The sequence below is a fragment of the Chlorocebus sabaeus genome, chromosome 18 (assembly GCF_047675955.1).
Source record: "Chlorocebus sabaeus isolate Y175 chromosome 18, mChlSab1.0.hap1, whole genome shotgun sequence".
NCBI classification, from domain to species: Eukaryota; Metazoa; Chordata; class Mammalia; order Primates; family Cercopithecidae; genus Chlorocebus; species Chlorocebus sabaeus.
In genome coordinates, this window is record NC_132921.1 from 6116543 (window position 1) to 6144373 (window position 27831).

The 27831-nt window shown below is 44.7% G+C and overlaps 1 protein-coding gene and 1 long non-coding RNA gene across 4 annotated transcripts in view; one reads left to right on the plus strand and one right to left on the minus strand.

The window, feature by feature from the left end:
• Positions 1 to 5343: 5343 nt before the first annotated feature.
• On the minus strand, positions 5344 to 11495 carry LOC119620504 (uncharacterized). 2 transcript variants are annotated; one of them, XR_005236996.2, is made up of 3 exons: positions 11396 to 11495; positions 10367 to 10651; positions 5344 to 6362 (listed from the first exon to the last, which is right to left on the minus strand). It is a non-coding gene; the product is annotated as an uncharacterized lncRNA (long non-coding RNA). The 2 variants fall into 2 exon arrangements; XR_012089371.1 differs by having other exon boundaries at positions 10367 to 11495.
• Positions 11496 to 11686: 191 nt separating this feature from the next.
• Positions 11687 to 27831, plus strand: part of CYB5A (cytochrome b5 type A) — a 37711-nt gene continuing 21566 nt past the window's right edge. Inside the window, exon 1 of one of the 2 annotated variants that reach the window (XM_037988008.2) lies at positions 11687 to 11964. In XM_037988008.2, coding sequence (XP_037843936.1) covers positions 11836 to 11964 — 129 coding nt within the window. In that variant the 5' untranslated portion in view covers positions 11687 to 11835. The remainder of the gene's footprint in view (positions 11965 to 27831) is intronic. The other variant, XR_012089282.1, reaches the window with a different exon arrangement.

The window sequence follows — 27831 nt, forward strand, 5'->3', positions numbered from 1 at the left end:
ACTTTATTTGGGAAGCAAAAATTGCAATTCTGGCCACACACAGAACATTTTATTTTAGTCTTCAGTCTTTAGGATGTCTGAAGAACAAAGAAGGTTGGAGGTTTTATAAAAAGGAGAACTGTTACGTGTTATTCTGAAAGTTCATTGGCACCAGAAAGTTTGGTGAGTGACAGTGGTGTGTAAAACTGGTCTTAGAGTTGCAGCAGTTTGTTTCAGTAGTTAATAGATAAAACTGATTTCAGATTACAACAGGCAATGTCTGAAGCCAGCCTGGCAGATAATTACATTCTTAGTGCAATGTCATTATATTATGTGCTCTGAGTGCTTTTTCCCCCGGACTATCAACTTTGTTTTTGTTGAATATAAGAAATGACCCAATTTGTATGATCACCTTTCACAGTTCCCTTTTCTGATCAAGATTTTTCTCTGAGAACATCAGGGAGCAGCCATTATGCAGTAAGGCTTAACTGCTCCTCAGTGACAGGATGAATCTATCTAATATGTCCAACTTATTAGATTTCTGTGAATTTATGTAATTTTTGAAACGTGATTATCATGACATACCCATAAATGTAACTAAAAGATCTAGTATCACTTATTTGACAATGTTTCCTACACAGTTTACCAAATAAGCCTAACTAATATCTCTACAAGATGACATATATCTTTTGAGGCTTTCCATGGGCTCAACTGAAAAATTCTAAAGTTAATTCTAGGTCAAAAAGACTTAATTTAGGATTTGGTTTTAGGGAAGTTTTTCAAAGATATTAAAAAGCTCAAAACACTAGATCAAAACAGAATAACAGGTCACTGTAAAATAATAGTTATTAATTTAAAAAGAATGATAGTCAAAAGACTCTACAAGCAGTCCAGAAAGTTACATAGATATAAAAACCTTAACCCTTTTAAAGCTTAGTTTTCCTAAGTAATAAAAAATCTAATAAAGGCAACATAGAAAGTTATCTTGACAAAATGTAAAATCTTTCTTTCTTGGACCCACTACCAAAAAGGCAGAGAAAAACCTTCTGCAGGGTGAGTGTTTCTCCTTATGGAAGCTCATTTAGATAACCTGGAAGTCAAACCTGATGCAGACATATGAGGACTATGTCCAAAGTTATGAACGTAACAATTCATATACATCAAGAAAAGCTAAGAGTACAGAATCAAGTTATACTGAAGGAAAATATTGCTTTTCTAGGCCTTTAAGATAAATATTTTGGTGTCAGGCCAAAAAAGAAGAGTTAGAACCAGAAAAAAAAAAAGTTATAGAAGCTAATAACAAAGTTGGAGAAGAGCATTGTTACCCCAGGCCTTCACAAGGGGAGGAAAAAGGTGAAGGCAGGGATGTCGGACCTACAAGTCATGTGTAGTGAGATATAGCAAAAGCTGAATCTCTGAGATGTGAATCTGAGAAATGTCAAAAGGAAAACTACCTCAGGAAATGAAATTACCATTTTCAATGAAAAGGACAGCATTTTAAACCTGAAACTAGAGAAATTAAATAGATCTCAGGAAGAAATGGCAGAGACAAAAATTGTGCAGTTCAGAACATGGCTGTTAAACAGATTCTAGAATTAAAAATCAAAACCTCTTGCAGTTTTATTAAGGACAGATCAGTACTTCAGGAAGTATTTGTTATTTTAAATACAGAGGACTACACTCTGGTCCGGTATCAGCAACTCCTGAACCAGTGTTTAATTTTTAGAAAAACACATAAACAATTTCTTTCTAATCCCAGCCAATCCGATCGCAAATAAAACTTCCTTCACAAAGCCCACCTTCTATAAATCCTCTTCCACTTGTTTAGAACTTACATTATTTTCCCAAGCCCCCATTCTTAGTTCTGTAGTTTTTCTTTTTTGTAAATTTTGGAATAACTAATTATTGTATCTCAGGACAAAAATGTATCACTTAAGATTTTTTCTCATACAAAATTATTTTTCCCTAAATTCATATTGTGATTAATAGACCTAAATATATTTAGTATTTTTTATAAAATTTAAGAAGCCAAGAAAGAACTTTTATGTATTTGCCAGTTTGGCTCAGTTTTGGATATAACTTGGTCATTTAATATTTATTACTTAATACAACTTTAAAATTTTAAATTGCATGGAAGCTTCATTTATAAATGTTAATTTCTCTTCCGATTACCTAATTTATTTTTAAGTAATTATACCTAGATTACTTATGAAAATTAAAATATTAGAGCTAGTCACTATTTTACTTTTTATTAACCAATTTCATAGCCTGTTAATATCAAGTGTTTACCTAAGGTAGAACCTTAAAGTTTAATACATGGGTATCCCACTGATAACTCAGAAAATACAGCTGTTTTTATTAAATCAACAATATTAAACCTTATCAATCAAAGAACTGCATACACAAACATTATTTTGTTTTAGGCTGGGTTTATAGCTTTATAACCTTAAGAACTCTAGCAGAGGCAGATATATGACCAGTAAACCCAGCCAAAAATGTTGACAATTTTGAAGACTTTTCTAATTTTTTTATCAACAATTTAAAAACCAATTAATTTATCAAGGATTTGTTTAAGTAAGGCAAAGTAAAAATATTTGGAGTTGTTACATATTTCATATGAGTACATATTTTATCTAAATAGAATTCCTTAAGGGATTTCTGGCCGACTACACCAGGTTTTATCATGTAGATGCAACACATCACACAATACATGTATATATGCATAAACACATCTAAACACATACACATACATGTAAATAAAGATCTTGCAGATTTTATTTTAGAATTGTAGTCATAAGATAGTGAAACATACATACTGGTTTCTTAAAAAGCAGTTGAATTGAAATTATTTTCTGACAAAATGAGAGAAGGCTAAGCTTTTAACTTTTTGTTTGTACTCCTATAAAGGCTGTGAAACCAATTTTTAGTAAAGCAGTTTGAGGCAGTTACCAACATAGTGGACTGGACAAAGAATAACTGTGGAAATGTGTCTGATTTACGTGAGGGGGGGTAGGAGATAAGAGTTACTCTAATGAGGTCTGTACAGTGTTTTCTTGTTCTCAAATATTTGTCCTTGAAGATAAGAATGCTGCCACTCCTTATAGTATAGTGTTTTACATGAGAATTTAATCTTTAGCTTTTAAGAAACAGCACGAAGGTCAAAACAATTTGATTTTATATCTGCTGGTTTCAAGTGTTTTTACTTAAATAATTAGTATGCCAGAATAACTTAGGTGTTTTAGAAAAAGAGAGTTTAAATTACAAAAGGGTGAAGAGGAGGAATTGTAAGAAGGGGAGGGGAAGCTCCAGAGAGGAAAGCCTCCCAGCTAGCTTTGAGACAGTATTTTGCAGTTAGACAATCTTTGAGTGCTGATTTTTTTTTTTTGCCTCAAGGTATCAATTGAAATCTACGTCTTATTTGTGGTGTATGATTTTATAGCTGTGGTCTTTTAGTTTAGACTGTTTGAATGATCTCTGTGATGTTTAAACATGTTACCAGGTGGAATTAAAAAAAAAATCTTGCCATGCCGTTGAACTTTGAGAGCCCATTTGTAACTAAATTTATCTAGGTGATTTAGCACTCACCAATTAGATGCAAGTGCTAATAAACAAAGGCCAAGTAAATGCAAGAACTGATAGAAAACAAAGTACATATTTACCAAGAAAGATGACTGCCTTCTCTAAATGAAGAGGAAAATTCCCTCCTCCAAACCTTGAAGCCAAGATGAGTTAGCTTTGGAATCCCACTTCTGATACCAAGTATGTCCAAGTCCAATACAATCCAGAGGTGAATCTAAAACATTTGGGAAGCAAGAATTGCAAGTCCAAGCATACACGAGTGGTCTTTGCTATGTCCAAGGAACAAAGAGAAAGTTTGAGGTTTTATAAAAAGGAGTCACATGTATTGTTCTGAAAGTTCACTAGCACTAGGAAAGTTTTGGGGAGCTGGCAAGTTCTGATTGGTGAGTGTTGATGGTGGGTAGAAAGTCTTATAGTAGAAGCAGGTTGTTTCAATAGCTATTAGATAAAACTGGTTTTAAGTGAACAGTAGCCAGTTTCTGTGGGTAGGGTTGCAGAGAACTACATTCTTAGGATAATATATGATGTTTCCTGGGTGCTTTTCCCCCGGCCTCTTGACTTTATTTTAATTGGGCATGATAGGAATGACCCAATTTATATGATCAAATTTCACAGTGGCAATCAGGTTTTGTACTATTGGTGGGTTCCAACATCAACTGGAGTCTTAGAACTATTCCCTGAGGATAAGAGGGGCCTACTGTGGGCTCATACATTGTACCAATGCCAATTTCCTGGTTTTGATATTGTACTGCAGTTACAAAAAGATGTAACCATTGGGGGAAACTGGGTGAAGGGTACACAGCACCTCTACTATATTTGCAACTTCCTGTGAACCTACAATTATTTCACAATTAAAGACTGGAAATCATTTCAATATATTTTTGTTGGTTAACATGAAATAAAATATTTCTATATTGTATAGGAACCATGACTGATTAGTATAATACAAATAATTTACTTTCTTAACACTACTTAGTCCTTAAAACTATTTCTGAATAACAAAATGTTACACTTGGAAATGTTTGCTTGATATGAAAAAAAATGTGATCATTTTGGAATACTTAAAAAATGTGTGTGTATGTTGTCACATGCGTCTGTGTGAAGAGACCACCAACAGGCTTTGTGTGAGCAATAAAGCTTTTTAATCATATGGGTGCAGGTGGCCTGAGTCCGAAAAGGGAGTCAGCAAAGGGAGTTAGGGCAGGGGCAGTTTTATAGGATTTGGGTAGGTAGTGGAAAATTACAGTCAAAGGGGGTTTTTCTCTTGCGGGCAGGGGCGGGGGTCACAAGGTGCTCAGTCGGGGAGCTTCTGAGCCAGGAGGAGGAATTTCACAAGGTCATGTCATCAGTTAAGGCAGGAATCAGCCATTTTCACTTCTTTAGTGATTCTTCAGTTGCTTCAGGCCATCTGGATGTGTATGTGCAGGCTTGGGTTCAGAGGCCTGACATTCCTGTCTTCTTACAGCAATAAGAGAAACAAAACAAGATAGTGGTGAAGTGTCGGCGAGGGGAAAATTTTGGGGGGGTGGTAAGGAGAGAGAATGGGCGATGTTTCTCGGGGCTGCTTCGAGCAGGATTAGGGGTGGCGCGGGAACCTAGAGTGGGAGAGATGAAGCAGAGGAAGATTTTATGGAAACGCGTGATATTCTGGGGTTGTCAGAAGGAGCATTTGTCGTATAGGATGGTTGGTGATGGCCTGGATACGGTTTCGTATGGACTGAGAAACTAAACGGAAGACACAAGGTCTGAATAAGAGGAGAAAAACAAGTATTAAGCGACTAAGAATTGGGAGAACCCAGGACTTCAAATTGGAGAGTGCCTAACAGGGTTCAGCATGATTATTTGCTTGGTTGGCCAGTTTTGGGGCTCTATCCTTGAGTTTTTTTGTTGTCATATACCAGGCCAGATTGATTTAGGTAAAAACAACAATCTTCATTTAAAAATATACGGAGTCTTCCTTTTTCAGCAGTGAGTAAGTCAAGGCCTATTCCTGTCTTCTTATATTAATAATAAGAAAAACAAAATAAAATACTAGTGAAGTGTTGGTGTCATGAGGGGAACAGGAAGCTGTTCAGTCTTATTTGCAAATTGATTTTTGGGGGTAAGGAAAACTAGTGTACATGTGCCTGTCTAATTAACAGGCAGACACATGTAGGTGGAGGAGCCACAAAGGAAGACGAGACCTTGTGTAAGGCAAAACTGGAAATGTAAAGTGGGTGAAAGAATTGGAGTGTGCTTTTCCAGCAGAGGTCATGTATCCATTCCAAGAGGGAGTTAAGAGTGGTGGTTAGGGGGTAAGACCAGGACCAGCTATGATGGTTTGGAGAAAAAGTATAAGCCGGCAGTGTAGACAAGGGCAGGGCATTTATGGATAGGTGAAAACGAAGAATAGGAGTATGACTAGACAGAAGATAGCAGGGATGAGAAGTTTTTGGGATGTAGTCTAAGTAGTGGGGGTGACTGCGTAAAGCCCTGTTGCAGTAAGGAAGAATAGACCTAACAAAATGAAAGGAGGTATTAGGCTCATAAGGGTTACTATGTTCTTCAGAAATGTGGGTGAGTTTAAGGGAAGTAGGGGTGAGTACTTGTGACTTCTAAGAGGAAGAGATCAGGCTGGCTGTCCAATGGACACGGCTTTATTCTGGAACGGTGAACCCAATGGGGAGGGTCCCGCAGGAGGACGGCAGTTGGGGTATTACAGATGACTAAGTAGAGTCCAGTCCATCGAGGTTGTAGAGTTTGACGGGTCAGATTCTTAACAAGAACTGATCATCCAGCTAGGGTGTCTTCATATGGCTGGGAATCTGGAGGAGGCAAGAGAAGATTAGCAGCCTGGCAAATTTCCTGTCTAGCCTGCTGGAGGACTGGAAGATAGTCACCTAGAGGGCTGGGGTCTGGGATGAGGTTGGGGCCGAGCAAGAAAGTGCATCCATATAAAAGTTCAAATGGACTGTACTCCATAGCATCTCGAGGACAGGCTTTAATTCTGAGAAGGGCAAGAGGTAAAAGTACTGTCCAGTCCTTTTTAAGTTGGAGGCTGAGCTTAGTGAGGTGTGTCTTTAAAAGACCATTAGTCCGTTCTACCTTTCCTGAAGATTGAGGATGATAAAGGGTATGAAGGTTCCACTGAATACCAAGAGCCTGAGAAACTGCTTGGGTGATTTGACCAATAAAGGCTGGTCCGCTATCAGACTGTATAGGGGTGGGAAGGCCAAACTGAGGAATTACATCTGACAGAAGAGATGACCATGGTGGCCTTCTCAGACCCCGTGGGAAAGGCCTCTACCTATCCAGTGAAAGTATCTTCTCAGACCAAGAGGTATTTTAGTTTCCTGACTCAGCGCATGTGAGTAAAGTCAATTTGCCAGTCCTGTGCAGAGGCAAATCCCCGAGCTTGATGTGTAGGGAAGGGAGGGGGCGTGAACAATCCCTGAGGAGTAGAATAGCAGATGGAGCACTGAGAATCGATTTCCTTGAGGATAGATTTCCACGATGGAAAGCAAATGAGGGGTTCTAAGAGACAGGCTAGCAGCTTGTAACCTACATGGAAGAGGTTATGAAGTGATGACAGAATAGAATGGGGCTGTGAGGCTGGAAGGAGATATTTTCCTTGGTCCAAAAACCATTTACCTTGAGTGGGGAGGGATTGATAGGGGGAAACTTTAGTGGGAGAGTAAGTAGCAGTGACTGATAAGGAGAAAAACTGGCCATAAGAGACAGAAGTAGGAATGCTGGCTGCTTCTTTAGCTACTTATCAGCATAAGCATTGCCCTGAGCAATGGGATCTGATGCCTTTTGATGGTCCTTGCAGTGAATGACTCCAGCTTCCTTTGGAAGTAAAGCAGCCTTGAGAAGAGTTTTTATTAGAGAGGCATTAATGATGGAGGACCCTTGCATAGTGAGGATACCTCTTTCAACCCATATAACAGCATGGTGGGTGGGATACGGAAGGTATATTTAGAGTCAGTGTAAATATTGACATGTAGTCCCTTTGCAAGAGTGAAGGCCTGGGTTAAGACAGTAAGTTTGGCTTGCTGAGAGGTAGTGGAGTGGGGCAGAGCGGTAGCTTCAGTAATAGATATGGAAGACACTATAGCATAGCCTGCCTTTGCCAGTGATTGGCAATTGGGCCTGGAAGAACTATCATCAATAAACCAAGTGTGGTCTGGGTGGGGAATAGGAAAGAGGTAAATATGGGGAAATGGGGAGAATGAATGGTTTAGTTAGGATGGCAAAACTAGGTATCTAAAGGTGAAAGTGTCTAACCATGCCTAGGAGGGAAAGTTGTTGTTTTGTAGAAGGGGTTGGGGTTTGGGAGATTAGCCGGACACGATTAGCAGGGAGAGCACATGTGTTTTTATGAAGAATTATGCTGAGATAGGTAACAGATAAGGAAGAAACTTGGGCTTGACTGAAGTAATAGGGGCTGTCCCTGAAGCCTTGTGGCAGTATAGCCCAGGTAAGTTGCTGAGGCTGATGGGTGTCAGGGTCAGTCTAAGTGAAAGCAAAGAGAGGCTGGGATGAAGGGTGCAAAGGAATAATAAAGAAAGCATCTTTGAGATCCAGAACAGATTAATGGGTTGTGGAGGGGTAAAATGGGGGAATTGTAAGAAGAGTTTATAGGCTTTATAAGGCCATGCTGTAACAGGTGAGTGAAAACAGGCTTTAATTCTTTTAAAGCGTGCTGTGGGATGGGATATTGGCATTGAGTGGGGTAAGGGTGATTAGGTTTTAATGGGATGGTAAGGGGTGCATGATCACTTGCCAAGGAGGGAGTAGAGGTGTCTCATACTTCTGGATTAAGGTGGGGAGATACAAGGGGAGGATGTGAAGGAGGCTTTGAACTGGGGAAAAGGGTAACAATGAGGTGTGGCTGTTGCCTAGGAATAGTCAGGGAAGCAGATAATTTAGTTAAAATGCCTCGACCTAATAAGGGAACTAGGCAGGCAGGGATAACTATAAAGAAGCGCATAAAAGAATATTGTCCCAGTTGGTACCAGAATTGGGAAGTTTTAAGAGGTTTAGAAACCCGGCCGTCAATAACCACAACTGTTACAGAGGCAAGGGAAAGAGGCCCCTGAAAAGAAGGTAATGTGGAGTGGGTAGCCTCTGTATTGATTAAGAACGGGACAGACTTACCCTCCACTGTAAGAGTTACCTAAAGCATCTGTGATGGTCCAGGAGTCTTCCAAGACAATCAGGCAGTGTCAGTCTTCAGCCACTAAGCCAAAAAGATCTGGGAAGGAGTCAGTCAGCAAGCCTTGGGCCAGAGTTCCAGGGACTCTGGGAATGGCTGCCAGGCTAGTTGGACAGTCCAATTTCCACTGGGGTCCCGCAAAGATGGGACCTTACTTAGGAGGAATCCCAGGCTGCAGGCATTCCTTGGCCCAGTGGCCAGATTTTCAGCATTTGAAGCAAGATCCTGGGGGAGGAGGTCTCGGAGGAATGCCTGGCCACTGTGGTTTAGGAGTTTTGAAGTTCTTGTGTGCTGGAGATGTGGCTGTTTCTCTCACAGTGAAGGCAAGTAATTGCCACTCTTCTCTATTATTGTACACCTTGAAGGCAAGGTTAATTAAGTCCTGTTGTAGGGTTTGAGGGCTGGAATCTGTTTTTTGGAGCTTTTTCTAATGTCGGGAGCGGGTTGGGTAATAAAATGCGTATTGAGAATAAGACGGCCTTCTGGCCACTCTGGGTCTAGGGCAGTAAAGCCTTTAAGTGTTGTTGCCAAATGGGCCATGAACTGGGCAGGGGTTTTATATTTGATGAAAAAGAGCCTAATTGTTTTGGGAGAGGTCAGATAAAGAAAAAAGGAGCATTAACCTTGACTATGCCTTTAGCTCCAGCCACCTCTTTTTGAGGAAATTGTTGGGCAGGTGGGGGAGGGCTCGTCATGGAATGAAACTGTAAGCCGGATTGGGTGTGAGAAGGGGAGGTGATAGAAGGATTATAGGGTGGGGGAGCAGAGGCTGAGGAAGAATTGGGACCTGGCTCAGCCTGGGGAGGAGGCAGAAGTCGGATGGGTCCGTAGAAAAGGAGCATTCAAAGTACTCAGAGCTTGGGGTGGAGACCGAAGGAACAGACAGGAGAGAAAGAAGAAAGATTTGGGATGAGTCGCATTGGGAGCAGAGACTAGGGGGGGACTGATGTGTAAAAGAATGCCTGGATATCAGGCACATCAGACCATTTGCCCATTTTATGACAAGAATTATCTAGATCTTGTAGGGTGGAGAAATTGAAAGTGCCATTTTCTGGCAATTTGGAACCTCTGTCAAGTTTGTATTGGGATCAGGTGGTATTGCAGAAGAAAATAAGGTGTTTACGTTTTAGGTCAGGTGAGAGTTGAAGAGGTTTTAAGTTCTTGAGAACACAGGCTAAGGGAGAAGGAGGAGGAATGGAGGGTGGAAGATTGCCCATAGTGAAGGAGGCAAGCTCAGAGAAAAGAGAGAGTAGAGACACAGAAGGTTGGAGTGGCACTTGCCACCCAAGGGAGGTGGTGCTTGCCACCAAGGTGAAGGACCAAGGCAGGTGTCCCTGTGGTGATCAGACACCTCTGAAATATGGGTGAATAATCAGGCAGGTACCCCTGCAGTGATTAAACACCAAGGGAACACTGTCTTCTTGAGTCTGTGACCAGTGCTGGAGTTTTGGGTTCACAGATAAAACGCATCTCCTCTGTCTCCACCAGAAAAGGAAAGGAACTGAAATTAAGGGATGTGATAGATTGAAGGGTGGTGCCAAAATTGAAAGGAGAAAGAGGTTGAGGGACAGTGAGAGAGGTTGGAGAAGAGAGTAAAAAGAAGCTGCTTACCCAATTTAAAATTGGTGAGATGTTCCTTGGGCTGGTTGGTCTGAGCACCGAGGTTGTAGGTGGATCTTTTTAACGGAGCAATGAGCAGGAGGACAGGGGATTGTCTTATCAGTTAAGACAGGAACCGGTCATTTTCACTTCTTTTGTGATTCTTCAGTTGCCTCAGCATTTTCACTTCTTTTGTGATTCTTCAGTTGCTTCAGGCCATCTGGATGTAAATATGCAGGCTTGGGCTCAAGAGGCCTGACGTGTGTGTTTTGTGTTTTTCTGGATAGGCATTCTTTCCTATGGAAGAGGTAAGCAGGGGGAAGGGAGCTCACGTTCATCAGATACCTACTATGTGTAGGAACCTTGTGTGTCCCTGGAAGGGTGGATGACCCCACATGTGAAACCTCTAGTGTGGTTCTTTTTGGAATTAACTACCATTGCTCAAAAGGGCCTAAATAAAATACCAAATTTTAACATGCTGGAATTTTTCTTTTTTTTTCCTCCTTCAAACATTTGTAGCTCTTTATATGTGGTATTTTCCCTGTGTCAGAAGGGAAAGAGGGTGCCCTTTGGGGAGGTTCTCTTCCAGACTCCTAGAAGAGAATCTGATTTAGCTTAAATGCACAAACAAGGCCTTGCCACGTCACTGGCCAACTGCAGCCAAACTACTTCAGTCACAGAAATAATTTGGACACTTCTGCTTTTTAAGGAAAAGATGATTTCCCTGGATTTTTTTCCTGTGAGGACGAGGGATTCCAAAACCCCAGGAAGTCAAGTACAGTTCACCAACTTTATTTTTTGGGGCGCAGCGCATTTGCTTCCCGTAGTCAGTTGCGAAACCGTTTTTTAGCGCGCAGGGGGCTTTCATCTCTTGCGTGCATGCGAAGTGCTACCGAGACGCCCCCTTTATGGACTTGGCCATGGCTACTTTTGTTACAAATTAACATCTGGGACTCGGGCTGCTGCGAATAGGAAACTCCCGCGATTCGCTGCCCAGGTCAGCTGCCCAGGTCGCCGCCCTCCCAAGAATGGACTCTGCACCTGTCATCCATGCCCGCTGGTACACCTCGCTCACTCGCACGCTTAACGCGCTGGGACGCCCCCGACCTCCCACCTCCACCCTAGCCACAGTTCGTCCCGCCCTTCCGCGCAGACTCCGTGGAGTCCTGTCCCGCCTTCTGCGCCCTGCGACGGTCGGGAGATTGTGAAGGGCACCTCCGGCAGCCAATTAACAGCCGCACACTGGGCGGGACCACACTTGGGCAGGCGGAGGGGGTCGACCTAAGGCGGGGACTTTTGAATGACAAGGATGACGGCCAACCGTCGGGGGTCCTTCTACTGCGCCCCGCCCCTGAGCCGGCCGCCCAGCCCCCGGAGCTGTGCCCGGCGCGGGGAATGTCCCGGGTGGAGCTGGCGGAGTCGCGCGCTCTGCTCCACCCGACGCGGCTGTGTGTGCTGGGCCTGGCTCGCGGCGAACCGAGATGGCAGAGCAGTCGGACGAGGCCGTGAAGTACTACACCCTAGAGGAGATTCAGAAGCACAACCACAGCAAGAGCACCTGGCTGATTCTGCACCACAAGGTGTACGATTTGACCAAATTTCTGGAAGAGGTGAGTTGGGGGTGAGCGGCTTGGGGCGCAGGGAGCGTGGGCCGGGTTTGGGGGTTCACCGGCATGACCTGTCTTTCGCGGCCCCGAGTCCGCATACGTACGCCTGGGCGCGCCCCTCCCCCGAGTTCGCTCACCTGCACGTGTACGCCTGGGCGCGCTTCCGAGTCCGCACACCTGCACGTGCACACCTGGGTGCCCCCCACCACCTCCAGTCCGTACACCTGCGCGCGCACACCTGGGAGCGCTCCCCGAGTCCGCACATCTGCTCGTGTATACCTGGGAGGTCTCCTTAAGTCCATACACCTGCGCGTGTACACCTGGGAGCGCTCCCCGAATCCGCACACCTGCGCGTGCACACCTGGGAGCGCTCCCCGAATCCGCACACCTGCGCGTGCACACCTGGGAGCGCCCGGGCACGGTGGCATCATCGCTACGTGGTCCGGGGGCGCACTAGGCAGGAGCTGGTGCACTAGGCAGGAGCTGGCGCTCGGGCCCTGTGGCGGTGCTGGAGCAGCCTTCCCGGGAGAGCGCGCAGCTATGCGGGGGATTTAAATGATCCCTTTCTTCCTTGAGTTTGAATAGAAGGATGTCCTTCCACGACCGGTGGCATCCTCGGAGTGGCCGGCTGGAGACCACCCACCCCGAGAGCCGCGGATCCCGCCGAAGGGGACCCCGAGTGCGGAGGTCGGGTGTGGCCCGGGCCCGCCCTTCCCTTGGCAGCCACTGGCCGACCTTGGGGCCCACATCCACTCGCATTCGCGTTCACCTGGAAGAGGCCCGGTGTTAATTGACCTTTTCCTGGCTTTGGCAGCCAGGTGCTGTGCTTGACTCCTGAGACCGCGGTGTGTGGCTCGAGCAAGAACTCAGGAAGAGGCCAGGCAGAGAAGCGTGCGTTCTGCTGTCGGACTCGCCCCTAACAGCTTTCGAAGGTGTAATAGGGAACGTTTGTTAACTTAAAGGAAGACATTCCTTTGATAAGATAATTTGCATTCGATTATAATTTTTGCCGCACACGCTAAGGGGCGTTTTTGGTGGTTGTCTTAGATCCTCTGAAGTGTTTTACCACTTTTGGGGAGTCTGAATCATGAATCTTAACGCGTGCTCACGCCCCTCTCCCAATAATGAGAAATAGTGATGGGAATTTTTTACGTAGTCCGGGAGCAGGGAGACAAAAACAGATGCCTGGTCTGAGCTGGATCACAGTTTACATCAGAGGACTTTGGTTTTGCAGAAAATGTTAAAATCAAAAGGCCTGGTTTAAAAAATGAGGCTGGGCCAAGCACGGTGGCTCACACCTGTAATCCCAGCACTTTGGGAGGCTGAGGTGGGTGGATCACTTGAATCTAGGAGTTCGAGACCAGCTTAACCAACATGGCGAAACCCCATCTCTAACCCCCAAAATACCAAAATTAGCCAGACCTGGCGGCGCTCGCCTGTAGTCCCAGCTACTTGGGAGACTGAGACAGGAGAATCCCTTGAACCTGGGAGAGGTTGCAGTTAGCAGAAATCGCACAACTTTACTCCAGCCTGGGGGATGGAGTGAGACCCTGTCTCTAAATAAATAAATAGAATTAAATACAAAATAAGGCTGGAGTTGATGTTTATTGGTAAGGTATTTCACTCTGGAGCAGTGCCCAAAGATAAAGTCGTGTTACCATTTAGTAAGGAGAGGTTTATGTTAGGGAATCAGAGCTGACCTGCCCTCTCCCTCCTGCCCGGCTGCAGATCCTGTCATGTAACAAACATCAGTTCTCATTAACTCTAAATGTGGAATTTTAAGACACAGTGTGTGCTTTGTCTGTTTGTGTTTATAAAAAAAGTAGCATAAGAGAATATTAGGATATTTTATGTTATGAAGCATTTTCTTCATTTCTTTTGTTTTCTTTTTTCCTAAAACGAGTTTTTTCAACCCTGGCACTGTTGACATTTTGGGCCAGCTGATCTTTGTTGTGGCGTCTGTCCTGGGCATTGTAGGATGTTGAGCCACCTCCCTGAGTTCTACCCACTAGATGACCGGTACCACCATCTCCCCTATTTTTTTTGTTTTTGAGATGGAGTTTTACTCTTGTGGCCCAGGCTGGAGTGCAATGGCTTGATGTCGACTCACTGCAACCTCTGCTTCCTGTGTTCAACCAATTCTCCTGCCTCAGCCTCTCAAGTAGCTGGGATTACAGGCGTGCACCACCACGCCCAGCTATTTTTTGTATTTTTAGTAAAGACAGGGTTTCACCATGTTGGCCAAGCTGGTCTCGAACTCCTGACCTCAGGTGATCCACCCACCTTGGCCTCCCAAAGTGCTGGGATTACAGACATGAGCCACCACTCCCGGCCCTACCTCCCCTATTTACAGCAACGAAAAATGTCTCCAGATATTGCCAGAGGTCCCCTAGGGCACATAATCTCTCCAATTTAAAATTTACTAAGGTTACTGTGCATGACTTTAGGGGTAGATTTTCAGAGAAGATAACAAGGAAGTGAAGATTATTGTTAAAATGTACCCCAAACCATTTACTTTCACATTTCATTCCTGTGAGTCGGGAAAGGAGGGATTGTGCAAAAATTTTCTGAGAAAAACTGAGAGATGAGAACAAGCTCTTGAGTGCGTAAATTAGCTGAAAACAAATTCCTTTATTTTTTCTTACTCAAAGTTTTTGTGGAGAATGCATCTCAAATAAAATGAACAGGAGGGTGGCTGACCCCGGGAACGGCTAGGAGGATGGCGTGAGTGAGGAGGCTGGGGTGTGGGAGAAACACAAGGAGTTTAGTTTTCGTCCTGTCGACTTTAAGGGGTTGGAGAGATCTTCAGGTGTTGGGAGAACTGCATGCGCTTCTGCCTCTGCTGTCTGCCAGCATGTGGTTCTGGGAAACAGCAAGGCCACTTAGCCTTTCGCTGGATTGTGGCTGCCCTCTCAGCACCTCCCGATTCGACCTTTTATGGACGTATTTTTCCATTTGCCGTCTTTATATTATTGCTTTGACTTTCTGTGACCATCTCTTGCTTATCCCTGTCGTTGGCTTCCCAGCCTCCGACAGGGCCTCAGGTTCTACCTGAGATTCTAACCAGGATTCCTTGCAGGTGACTTCCTGTGCTCCTGGGATTACATCTCAAATAAGCGCGCATCTTCTCGCTCAGAGCCCTTCAGCACACTGCCCTGCCAGGTAGTTCTTTTAGGAGGCCAGTGTGTTTGTCTCAAACCTACTTTTAAAACAGAAATGAGTGCAGAATGTCTCTGCCTGTCTTCCCCGCTTGCCCGGTCCTCCTTCCCGTCTTCTGTTGTTGAAAGGCTCCAGAATTTCATGCAGCCTTTGTGTGTTAACTAAAAAATACTTTATCTCACCTAATTTACCTAAATAGGAAAGATTTTTCTTCCCCTCCTAACTCTCAAATGAGCTTTCAGTCATTATGGGCTAGACCTTTGTCTACTGTGAGATTCCCCCATCCGTATGGACAAGATTTCTCATGACTGAGTGTTTCACATTCTTTCAGAACGTCCTAGATTTATGTGCACGTCCGCGTTCATGTTGAGAAGGTGTGTGGTGAGATGGTGGAGGGATCCTGCTCTGCTGGCAGGTACAAGCCAAGAACACAGGTTGAAGCTCAGCTGTGCAGTGTGCGCTCTGACCTCCTGAAATAATGGCCTCTAAAGCTGTTTCTGCTGTTCAGGAAGAGGGGTAGAAACCTAAGAGGGAAGACTGGTTTATTACTAATGGCAGTCTACATAGCAGCAGGTGCTTGCTTAGTTACTGTCTGATACTTAAAAGATTTTGAGCTTTATTGCCTACATATTTTGAACTATATTTTTTTTCAATCGTGAGTTATAGTTTTTGAGTTTATATTTGTGAAACTGAGTCTGCTTGATCATAGAACTTCAAGGGACAGTTCTTTGAAATGAAAACTTAGGCATTTAGGGCCGGGGGAGAAATGTTTGCATTTCCCTTTCTGCGATTTGGGCAGCAGCATCTATTCGGGTTTTAAAAGAGCTGTGGAAGGGAGAGAGAAAGGTATCCTGTAACTGACAACAGTTACATGGAAGGGATAGAGAACGGTATCGTGTAATTAACAACAGTTGCGTTAGATGTTGCTTTTGGTTCAAGTCAGTGGGTGTTTGATTTGTGAAATAGATGTTGTCCTGGAAAACTTTATAAAGCAGAATGTAATGTCTTTTTGTCAAGTTGTCTCCTCTCCCTTTACATCATAAAAATGGAAACTTGTTTCTGTAGAACATTTTCTAGTGATCCTGGGATTCTGATAGTCTTGGACCTGAGCCTTAAATGTTCTTTACAGCATTCTGCCTCGTAGAAGCTATTGGCTCCTGACTCACTTTGATTTTTGGAGTCTTAAGAGTATTCTTTCTAGCAGGTGTTGTTGTAGGGACTTGCTGTTTGATATTTTCCATTGAATATGGCTGCCTACGTTGCGTAGACCGGTGCTTCCAAAGCTTGGGGATCGCGGAAGAGAGTATGGGTGTTGAAATTCGTTTACCTTAATTCTGAAAAACATAGAACACGTGTCTTTACCCTTGTTAAAGCTACCATATTTAGGGCTAAAATGCTAAATGCCTTTGCTTTTTGCAAGAAAATTTGATAGTATTCTGAATCTCATGTTACTAAAAGGCTGCAGTTGGCAAATATGCCTTTGATGCATGTAAAATGGGAACATTGTTATTATTTAATATATACCGTTAAGTAAATAAAACTTAGAAATTATGGAGTCTGTAGGAGGGAAATATAAAGGTATTGTTGGTAGTGTTGGTGGCTTAGGCATCTTGGGTAAAGTGATAGCAAAACCACATCTTAGAAGGCCACCTGGGGAATGTGAACCCGTAAGTCTTTTATATATTTCTACGTATATCTCTATATTTTTTGGTAATCTGTTGCTACTTTTGAAAAGAGGTTCCAAGAGGCAACTTTGTTTTGAAACAGTAAAATAAAACAGTAAAAAAACACCAAATTAACTTTTGCTTTTTGATGATCTTAAAGGTAGTTGAAAATTGTAAATAAGGAAGGGAAAACACATGCAAGCCAGCTTTGGTAAATCAAGGAATAAATAATACGCACAATTCTACTGAACGTGAATGACTGGTATTCTGACAAGTCCTCCCGGTGAAGATGGCTGATAAGTGCCTTTGCAGTTGAGTGGAGTCTGAACAACCCTGTCCCGCTGGGCATTCACGGGAAAGCATTGGACTGGGGTGAGGAAAACTAGACCTGGTCTTAGACCTATCACGGAGGTGACCTTGGGCAAGTCAGGTAGTTCTTTCAGTCACTTTCCTTGTTCTGAAGTGGGGACTCTTCTGTCACTGGCATCTGCATCGGGAGAAATGATATGTGTGAAAACACTGGAAAAAGTATGTAAAGAGAAGGCATTTAAGTGACTATATTTTGATTGAATAAAAATTTTAAAATAAATTGTTTTTATGTGGAAGGTCCATTATTTAGTAGGAACATATCTCAGAAATTACAGAGTTTACTAGTAAACAAAATGACTCAAAATACAAATATTCACTTGAAACAATTTTTCAGGAATGTGTGCTTTGCATGATTGGAAATCATCCCATTTCGGGAGCTTTTAAATGTACAACTTTATTGTGTAAGGCAAAATAATGCATGATCATGTTAAGGAAGTGGACAGTGTGGAAAACTGCAAAGCAGAAAATCAAAGCTGCCTGGAGCTCTGCTGCCCGAAGGTGGCCAGCATGAGCAGTTTGCACACTCGCTACTACAATGTCCTGCTCGTGGATGTGCTTTGTGTCCATGGAAATGTGCTCTGCATGCTCTGTAATCTCCCTTTTTCTCCACTAGACTAGGTGTTGAGGGACCAGTCCTGAATTTAAGTAACTCCTATTCCCAGGCTGCCTCCTTATTGTATAGAGGGATCCTAACGTAAGGAATCCTCTCTCCTTCCACGTTTTTGGTTTCCCACCTGCAATTACCTCCTTATGGTAGATCTTTGTAAGTGGGATTCTTGGGTGAAAGGATGTACACTTCTACCTTTTTTTTTTTTTTTTTTTTTTGAGATGGAGTCTTGCTCTGTTACCCAGGCTGGAGGGCAGTGGTGCGATCTCAGCTCACTGCAGCCTCGACCTCCTGGGCTCAAGTGATCCTTCCTCTGGAATAGCTGGGGCCACAGGCGTGAGCCACCATGCCTAGCTAATTTTTGTATTTTTTGTAGAGATGGAGTCTGTTGTTGCCCAGGCTGTTCTCGAACTCCTGGGCTCAAGTACTTTGCCCCCTTTGGCCTCCCAAAGTGCTGGGATTACAGGCATGAGCCACTCTAAATTTGGATGGATGTTACCAGGGTGCCCTGGGGTGGCACACCAGTGTGTACGTTTCTCGGTTCTTAGGAGTGGAGGAACTTGGTTGCGCTTCATTCAGCTCCCTTCCTGAATTATTTGGCTGTGTACTTCTGTTGAAAAGGGAAATGTATGGAATACTTTTTTAGCCCCTTTAGCTTATAAATTCTCTTAAAAGTGCACCTGTGGCAAGTAATACCTTGTCTATTCTATGAAAGAATGTCATTGTCTGAAGGCTCAAAGCATCAGAAAAGTGACCAGAGGCAGCAGCTGACTACGTGGGAAGCTGAGTAGCAGGCTCAGAGCCATTTTTGGAGTCTCAAGAGAGTCCTTTCTAGCAGGTTTTGTTGTAGGGACTTGCTCTTTGTTATTTTCCATTGAACATGGCTGTCTGCATTGCATAGACCAGTGCTTCCAAGGCTCAGGGATCGGGGAAGAGAGTATGGGTGTTGAAATTCATTGCCCTTAATTCTGAAAAACGGAACATTTTAATCAAGTGTGCTTTCTTCCCTATTACCCTTGGACCTAGTTTTCTTGGGAACATGATCTTGAGTGTATATGGTAACTGGGTATCTGTGCCTTTTACTGAGTTCCAACATGGGGACCGGGAGGGTGAGATGAAGATCGGGTGGGGACAACTCAGTTCTTGCTGTTGGTAGAATCTGGCCTGTGCTGCCTGTTGGCTTAGAGCTGACATCTCTGTGGATGATGGCAAGAAGTTACTTTCTTAGATCCATAGAATTCTGTCTCTAGCAGGCCCATGCCCAAATGATGGCATCTGAGTCAGCACTGATGCTGGGGAGGTTCTGGAGGGGTGGAGGGATAAGGGATGTGGACTTAGGGGAAGGGGTGGGGTGATTCATAACCTCTAGGCTCAGTTAAGGGCCCCCTCTGCCTGGCTGGTGGCCACGGGAGCCTGTTTGAAATGGAATCACTTGAACTCTTCTGTAGTTGAGGGCCTGGGGAGTGTCCGTTTCTAGCTTGTTTCTTTCACTGCCTGCTATTGTTTATTCTTGGCAGACCTAGTCATCAAGCTTTGTGCAGCTGTGTCCAGAATTAACCAGGCCACAGAATATATCCAGCCTTCTTTCCCTGGTCTTCCTCAGAAAGTGTTAAGTAAATGCCATTCATTTACTCTCCCCAAGAAAATGCTATTCTTGAATCCTCCCCTCCCCAACAATCCCTAGTGAGCGAATAAGAAAAGTGATAGCAGCGGACGTTGGCTGAATGTTTATGGACATTCGGTATGTGCTAGGGAGTATGCCAAGTGCTTTTTGCACATAAAACCTTCTTTGCGTTTGTGCTTTTAATCTTTCTTTCTTTCTTTTTTTTTTTTTTTTTGAGATGGAGTTTTGCTCTTGTTGCCCAGGCTGGAGTTCTATCTTGGCTTACTGCAACCTTCTACCTCCCAGGTTCCAGCGATTCTCTTGCCTCAGCCTCCCACGTAGCTGGGATTTACAGGCATGCGCCACCGTGCTGACTAATTTTGTATTTTCAGTAGAGGTGGGGTTTCACCATGTTGGTCAGGTTGGTCTCGAACTCCTGACCTCAGGTGAGCCACTCGCCTCGGACTCCCAAAGTGTTAAGATTACTTTGGGAGGTAATCTCCCAAAGTGGTGTGAGCCACTGTGCCCAGCCTCTGCTTTTAATCTTCAAAACAACCCTATGGGGTCAGTGGTGATGGTGTCCTCCCTTTTAAAGGTAAGGTGCTGTGTCTTAGGGAGATTTTGCAACTTTCTAGCAAGTCCCACAGACAATAAGGGGCAAAGCCAGGGCTTCAGTCCAGGCTGCAGGCACTGCGGCCCAGTGTCTTCAGTGCTGAGTCTGCTGCTGAGGCTTGAGACCCAAGGAGTATTGAAGAGAACCTAGTGTAGCTTTAAAAGCAGAAGTCCATCCCACTGATACAGAGTTGCTATCATTTGCTGGAGACCTCCATCACTGGAGAGTTCTCTGTAGGAACCAGACAGAAAGCAAAGGGGATTTGTGATGCAAAGATCTGAACAAAGCCAAAACCCTTGGAAGGTCAATGGGCAAAAATATGCCTTTCTTTCCATCTGTTGTCAGTTTACTATGTTGCCTTCTAGGAGGTGAAGGAAACAGCCGTTCTTGTTTCTTGTAGAGGAGTTTTTAAATAGAGGGAGTGGGGTGGAGTCTTTACAACCTCAGTTTGTTTGTGACCCAGATGCTGCTCTCACCTGGCGGGGACTGAATCATCGGTGTGGTTTTGGTTCGGAGAGAGATCGTTTACACATGTGGTGGGTATGTGTGAGGAGGCATGTGTTGTTTGGGAAAAGGCCTCTTAAATAACTGCCCCGGGAAGGATTGTTTAAATGGAAATCCGAGGAGGTTCCTGCTCTGATAGATCCCTCAGTGGATCCAACTCTTCTCTCGCCTGCCCCTTCCGGGTCCGTATTCCCTCTGCATCTGCCACGCGGCTGGTTGCAGGGTGGTTAGAACATCTTCCTCTTCTAAGCTGAGAGCAGATGCCCCGCCGTGGCGTCTCTTGTATCTTTGCCACCTCTCATGGTGGCCACTGGGAAGTCAATTCTCAGGATTTCATTGGTTCCCTCAAATGAGTGGTGAGTTTATTAGTTTCCAGCTTGAGTAATAAATGCTATTTACTTCTTAAAAAGTATGATTTCTTCTAGAAACAAACAAACTTCATCTTTTGGAAACAGATTTTCGTTTCTCTGTTTATTTCCTTTCAACGGCTTCCTGTTGAGTTTAGAATAAAATCGTATCTCTTTGCCCTGGTTTGGAAAGCTCTGAGTGATCGGCCCTTATCTACCTCCCCCACCTCAGCAGATAACACCGTGTCCTCACTGCTAATGCCCACACCTGATCACATTGACTCTTTCTCTCTGTTTCTCAAACAAGGCAAACTTGTTTTTGCCTTAAAACCTTTGCTCTGTTTTCCCCTGTGTCAGTCTCCACCCTGTTCAGGTCTCAGCGTGGTGTCCCACCCGTTTTGCTTTGCGCCTCTGCTAGCAGTTAGACCCCCCCGGCTGTGATATGCTGCCTGTCTGCTGCTTTCTGCACACGATGAGGGCTCCTGCCTGTCTGGCTGCTGTGCACCTGGCCCATGTCCAGTGCCAGGAAGTCACTCTTCCCGAGATGGAAGAGGAGAGGAACAGACACAAGCCCCTGCCCTGTGACGATCTTTTTTTTCCTCCTTTTTCATACATAACACATACTAGTGTGATCCCTTCTTACTCTGCGGCCCTTGTCCGGTGCCAGGAAGTAACTTCCCAGGACGGAAGAGGAGAGCCTGGTGGAAGAGCAGACACAAGCCCCTGCTCTGTGATTGTCTTATTTTTTCCCCCTTTTTCCACGCAGGGCACGTACTAGTGTGATCTCTTCTTACTCTGTAGGCCTTGGCCTGGGATTTTGTCCCTGAGGATTGCGCACTTAGAAACTAGTGGGACTCTATTGTGAAAGTCTGGATTGTGACATAGTCACGGGGCATGGAACACAAGAATGACATCGAGGGAGGCTCCCATGCAGTCAGTAGAAAGGATGAGGAGAATTAAAGGTGAGGGGAGCACTTTGGTCTGCATTTTCCAGTCTCTTCCTGCCCAGAGCCTGGGCCTGCACCTGTGCCTGAAATCCTATTCCCCTTTGTACTCACAGACGTTCGCTAAACCACCCCACGTTCCCTGGTGTAAACCAGGCCCCTCTGGGCCGCACCCCGCTGGGTTATTCTCGTCAGTGTTCCTGCTGTTTTTTCTCCTTTCCTGCAAAACACACACACGGACACACACACACACACCCTCCTCTCCTGCAGAAACACACACACTCCCTTCTCCCCTGGAACACACACACACAAACACACACAAACACACAAACACACACACACACAAACACACACACACACGCAGAGCCTCCTTTGACTCTCCTGCCCCCTCCAGGATTTACTCATTTTTCTGCTCCCCTGAATAGTAGAACGCTCTGAAAGGGTTGTTAAGCCTGGTCTCCAATCCACCTCCTCCATTCCCTTTTAAACCACACCCGTTCACCGCAACTTCTCTTGCCAAGATCTCCCAGGGTGCCTCGTGTCAGCTCTCAGTTCTCCAACACAGTGGCTCAGCAGACTCTGACACAGATGCTCACCCCTCTGGGTTGCCATCTTCTCCTGGGTCCCTCCTCCCTCCACCTCGGGTCTCCTTTTCCTACTTCTCTTCTGTCTGACCTCCTTACTGGAGGACCCCCTGGGGCCTGGGCTTTTCCGCTTTGGCAGGCTCACACAGTAGCATGGCTTTAATGTGCTAATGAATCCTGGATTGTCACATCCTGGCCAGAAAGACCTCTGTCCTGAACTGGCTCTTGTATGCCTGAGGCTACATCACAGTTAGATGTCCAGTAGGCTTCTCACCCTAATGTGGGGAACACTGAAGTGGTTTCCTGTCCCACACCTGCTCCGTCCGCGTGTCCCCATCTTAGCAGATGGCAGTTCCATTCTCCCAGCTGCTCAGGCCAAAAGCCTGGGGGTCGTACTCCTCTCTTCCCTTCTCTCATACCCACATCCTGTCCACCAGGATGTTCTGTGGGCTTAACTTTCATAATGTCAGAATCTCACCCATTTTTTACCATCTCTACTGCTGTTCCCCTGGTTGGAGCCTCCATCTTCTCTCGCCTGGTCCCCTCTTGCCCCCAACAGTGTATTCTCACCATAATAGAGTGACATTTTAAAGTCAAATCGGGTCAGTATACTCTGTTTAAGCCCTTCAAGGACTGATTACACTGCCCGTTTTTAAGACTTAGGATATGGCTGCAGTCATCAGGAAAGTGTAGTTCTGGCAAAGGGACACATACATTTCCATGTAGCAGAATAGAGAGGCCAGAGATAGACTCACACAGAGATTTCCACGTCGTTGACAGAGATGGAAAAGCAATTCCATAGAGAAAGGATAGCCTTTTCAGCATGTAATTCTGGAACAATCGGACATCAGTAACCAAAAATATAAAACTTGACTTAAACCTCACACCTTATGCCAAAATTAACTCAGAATGGAGCATAGATCTAAATATAAAATGTAAAACGTTTGTTGTTGTTGTTGTTGTTGTTTTGAGATAGGATCCTACTCTGTCACTCAGGCTGGAGTCCAATGGCGTGATCACGGTTCACTGCAGCCTCCACCACCTGGACTCAACTCGGGTGATTCTCTAGCCTCTGCCTCCCAAGTAGCGAGGACTGCAGGCATGCACCACCACGCCCGGCTAATTTTCCCTTTTTTTTTTTTTTTTTTTTTTTTTGTAGACAGGTTTTGCCATGTTGCCCAGCTGCCAGCTGGTCTCAAACTCCTGAGGCTCAAGTGGTCTACCTGCCTTGACCTCCCAAAGTGCTGGGATTACAGGCGTGAGCCACTGTACCTAGCCAACAGGTAAAACTTTTTAAAGTGACTTAGGATTAGGCAAAGAATTCTTAGACGTAGTAGAACTGTGATCCATTTTCAGTTCTTTGCACTGGAAGGTTATTCCCCCCAAATAACATATGGCTCCCTCCCTCACCTCCTTTGAGTCCTCACTCACAGTCACCTCAACGAGGCGTATCCTGACCACCGTATTTAAGCCTGGATATGACCGCAGCCCCCTGCACTCCTGAGCCCAGCTATGCTGCTGAATTTTCCCCCGTAGCATGTATTACCTTGTAACATACAGTATAATTTACTCATTTATTAGTTTTTGCTTCTCTGTGCCCTTCCACTAGAAATGTATGCTCTGTGAATGCAGGACTTTTTCTCTTTTATTCACTGACAAATCCAGTTCTTAGAACAATGCTGGCACATAGAAAGGGCTAAATATTTATTGATTGAATGAAGAATTAAAAGTTTATAAATATAAAATACTAGAAAGCTGATGTGGAATGACCGTTGGGTGACATTGAATAATTTTCTGATACCTTATTTTATTTCTCCTTTGTCTCACCTGCATATTTCAACCCAGTTTATTATGATTAAACATGAAAGATAGGCCTAGTTATTTGTTATTGACAGGAAAAACAACAAAAGAGAGGGATGGGCACATGCCACTGTCAATCCTGCTTTCTTCCACCTCTGGGCTCAGCATAGACTATTCTGTTATCTCTTCTTTTGTTTTTATTTATTTTTATTTATTATTTATTTAAGTCTTACTTTGTCGCCCAGGCTGGATTTGGTTCCCAGTACGTTTTAGACCAAACATTTACTAATTCAGTTCTAAAAGTAATTAAGAAGAATTTTGCTTATCTTTTTCAAGAAGAGGAAATTCTAACAGCATTCTGCAGGATGGTTGCCAGCTCACAGTCTGTCTATGAGACCTGTCCACCCTTGGCCTAACTAACCTTTAAGAACCATCTCATGTAGAAATGTCTATTGTTCTTACCATGTTTCTATGAATGTGTGCCGTTTGGTTCTGTGGTTCAGTAGAATCCAGCCAGTTGATTAAATCCAGAGAAAACTTTTGAGGTTGAAGGAGAGGTGGTGAGAAGGGGGTCCCTTGGGTTTGGTGCTGGAATTGGCCTTCAGCAATTTACAAAGGCCAGGAACTGTGCCAGGGACTATACATAGTCTCTGTGGCAATATAAAATGGGGATGGGGAAGAAAGGAAAGTGAATTGATCTTTCTCGAACATCACTACTTGGCCAAAGAGTCTACTAATTAATTCACTTAATCCTGCAGATGGGTAGCTGCTAGATAGACTGTGCCCGAGGGACTCAGGAATTATCTGGACTTAGACCTCTGTTAGCAGATCTCAGGGAAGTGGCTCTCCTCTCAGTACACACAGTGGTTAGGAGACCTGGTGTGGAGTCATGCAGCCTAGGTTCATTTCCCGGGGCCTCCCCTAACTGACTCCGTCACCTGTGTCTGTAAAGTGGGGATAATAGTAATGGTAATGCCTGCCTCTTGGGCTTGTGAACTTTGGAAGGGTCCACACAAGTGCTCAGAGCACTTCCCTGTACACAGTGAGTGTTTGTTAAATGTTACCCACTGATATTTGCCATTATTTGTCCCTAGGCTTTTTCCCTGGCTGCTAAAGTGGAAAGGACAGAAGTTGAAGGCATTTTTTCAGGCTGTGAAATGCAGAGCTCTTCGGCAGAAACTCCAGGTGCTCTTTTCCAGTCTGGGCTAATTTCTCACTGGAGACCCAAGCCCTCACCTAAGCCATATAAAGTTACCCCTGTATCCTCCATGACACCATTGCGTTCTGCCTCAGGGCCTCCCTGTGTCTGTGTCACGGCCTTGGGATGCCTCCCCTTGCTCACCTGGTAAACTCCTGCTGAAATGTTCACACAGAGTCCAAGCGTTGCCTCCTGAGTGACCCCTCCTGGGCCCTTTATCTGCCTCACACTCCTGGGAGAGTTAATCCCTCCATCTTTTGTGCCATGACTACCACACCTGATGCTCACCACATTTAGCTGTTTGTCTACATAGCTGTTTCCTTACTAGACTCTAACTTCTTGAGGGTGGGGCCATGACTTTGCCATTTTGGTAGCAACAGAGCATGGCTTGGCATTCGTCAGATGTTTGAATGAGTTTGTGGGTCCCGTAGGCAAGCTGGGTGATGGCCAGAGTGGCCTCTTTAGTTTCATGCCGTGACCTTCAAGGTGAAATGGAAAGTAATTCCAACAATGCTTGTGGGGATTCAGTGAGAGGGCGGATATGAAGCCCCGAGTTGGTGCCCCATGCAGACGCTGGCCCCTCCACAGAGTCCAGAATGGAGCAGGACAGAAGTCTGATGAGCTCAAACCAACTTGGAGGCCATCACCTTTTCCCGTCTTAGAAAAACAGCATCCGGAAGTGATAGGAAATGTTTGGTCAGGGCATCTTGTTATCTTACTCTAAATCTTGCATCAATTGTTCATTCTCCAAAATCTTTCGAGTTGTTTTCATTTTTGGCTTAACTATTGCAGATAAGCTCTTTAAATAAGTGTATTTTTGCCTAGTCATTGTTTATGGACAATCTCTTTACCCCACCTTTTTTGGTAGTGTCAAGCATTTGGAATGAAGGATCCTGCTTAAAACTCCAGAGTGGATGGACTTTAGTCACTTAGCATTGCATTTAGGTGAAAAGGGTTTTTTGTTATGGTTGTCCTTTTCGAACATCTCTTACTTGCCAAGGAGTCTACTAATTAATTGTATGACTTAATCCTGCAGATGGGTAGCTGCCAGATAGACTGTGCCTGAGGGACGCAGGAACCATCTGGACTTAGACCCCTGTTAGCAGATCTCAGGGAAGTGGCTCTCCTCTCAGTACACACAGTGGGTAGGAGACCTGGTGCGGAGTCAGGCGGCCTGCGTTCATTCCCCCGGGTTCGTTTTTGCTTGGTTATGCAAACCCTCTGAAGGCATGACTTCGACCTGCTGCAGATTGTCATATTGTAGTGTCGTTTTGCATACACTTTTGACTGTTTAATAGGGACAACCTTGTAGTCAAGTGGAACCCTGACAGTAGGGTGTGTGTGCGTGCGCACGTGTGTGTGTGTTGTGAATCTTCTGTACATGTTGTCATCTGCCCTGCTTTTCTTACAGAAATTCTGTAAGGCCCAGAAAGGCAGGGCAGATGACAACATTTCTTGAGGTTTAGAAGTATGTGAAATTTTCTCCCAAATTCTCAAAAGGGAAATTTATGAAGAAACTTTATTTTTAAGACACCTTTTTATATGTAAAGACACTTTGTTCAGAAATGTAAAAATGGTCATTTTATTTGCATGTTCAAAAATAAAAGGTGGGGGGAACTGAACTCTCAAAGTCAGAAAGCAGGGTTCCCGTTCCACCTCCCTCGTGAGCCTTCAGGGTGGCACTGGGCTTCATTCCTCTGCGTCCCATTTTCTCTGTCTGAAAATTTAGGATGTTGAGCCTCTGAAGGTCCTTTGCACCTCTAAGCCTCTGGGATTTTTCACCTTCAGCCCACCGTTTTGAGTCCAGATCTCCAGCTCAGTTGCCTGGTTTTGATGCCGGGCTCACAGAGGAGGCGGAGGATAGTGGGCTGTGCAGGAAGCTGAGAGCAGTTAAGTATTAAGGCTGGAGCTTGTGATGGGTCGAGGGGGAGAGAGGGGGTTGGAGAAGCCGCCCAGCTGGGTCAGATCCCGGTGCTGCGCTGGTGTTGGGGTGTCTGATCTGCGCACCGCCAGGTCCTCCCCGGCCACCCTACTCTGTGGCGATGGCTCCTCCAGCATGTTCTGCAAGCCTCTCCTTTTCAGCTTCTTCATCTTTATTTATCTGCTCTGTTGATCCACATCCTAACTATTGTAAAAGGGCTGAGATTATTTTTTAATAGCTCCCACTTTTCCAGACTCTACTGTGTTCAGGCAACAATTCAGACGCCCCTTCATGTTCCTCTTGCTGCTTGGTGCATGTCAGTCCCTGACTGGTAGGAAGCTTCTCGAGGCTCCGGACTGTGTATTCATGAGTTTCAGATGCTTCTGCATGTTCACACAGGTCGCGTTTCTGGACTAAATGATTGATGTTGTAATAAGGATTAGGCTCAGGAGAACCCCTGATACTGGCTTAAGCAGGACAGGAGTTTATTTGCCCTAAAGAAGTGAGCTTTGCCACCAGAGCTGTGTGATAGCTGCGTCCCACTCCCTTCTTGGCCA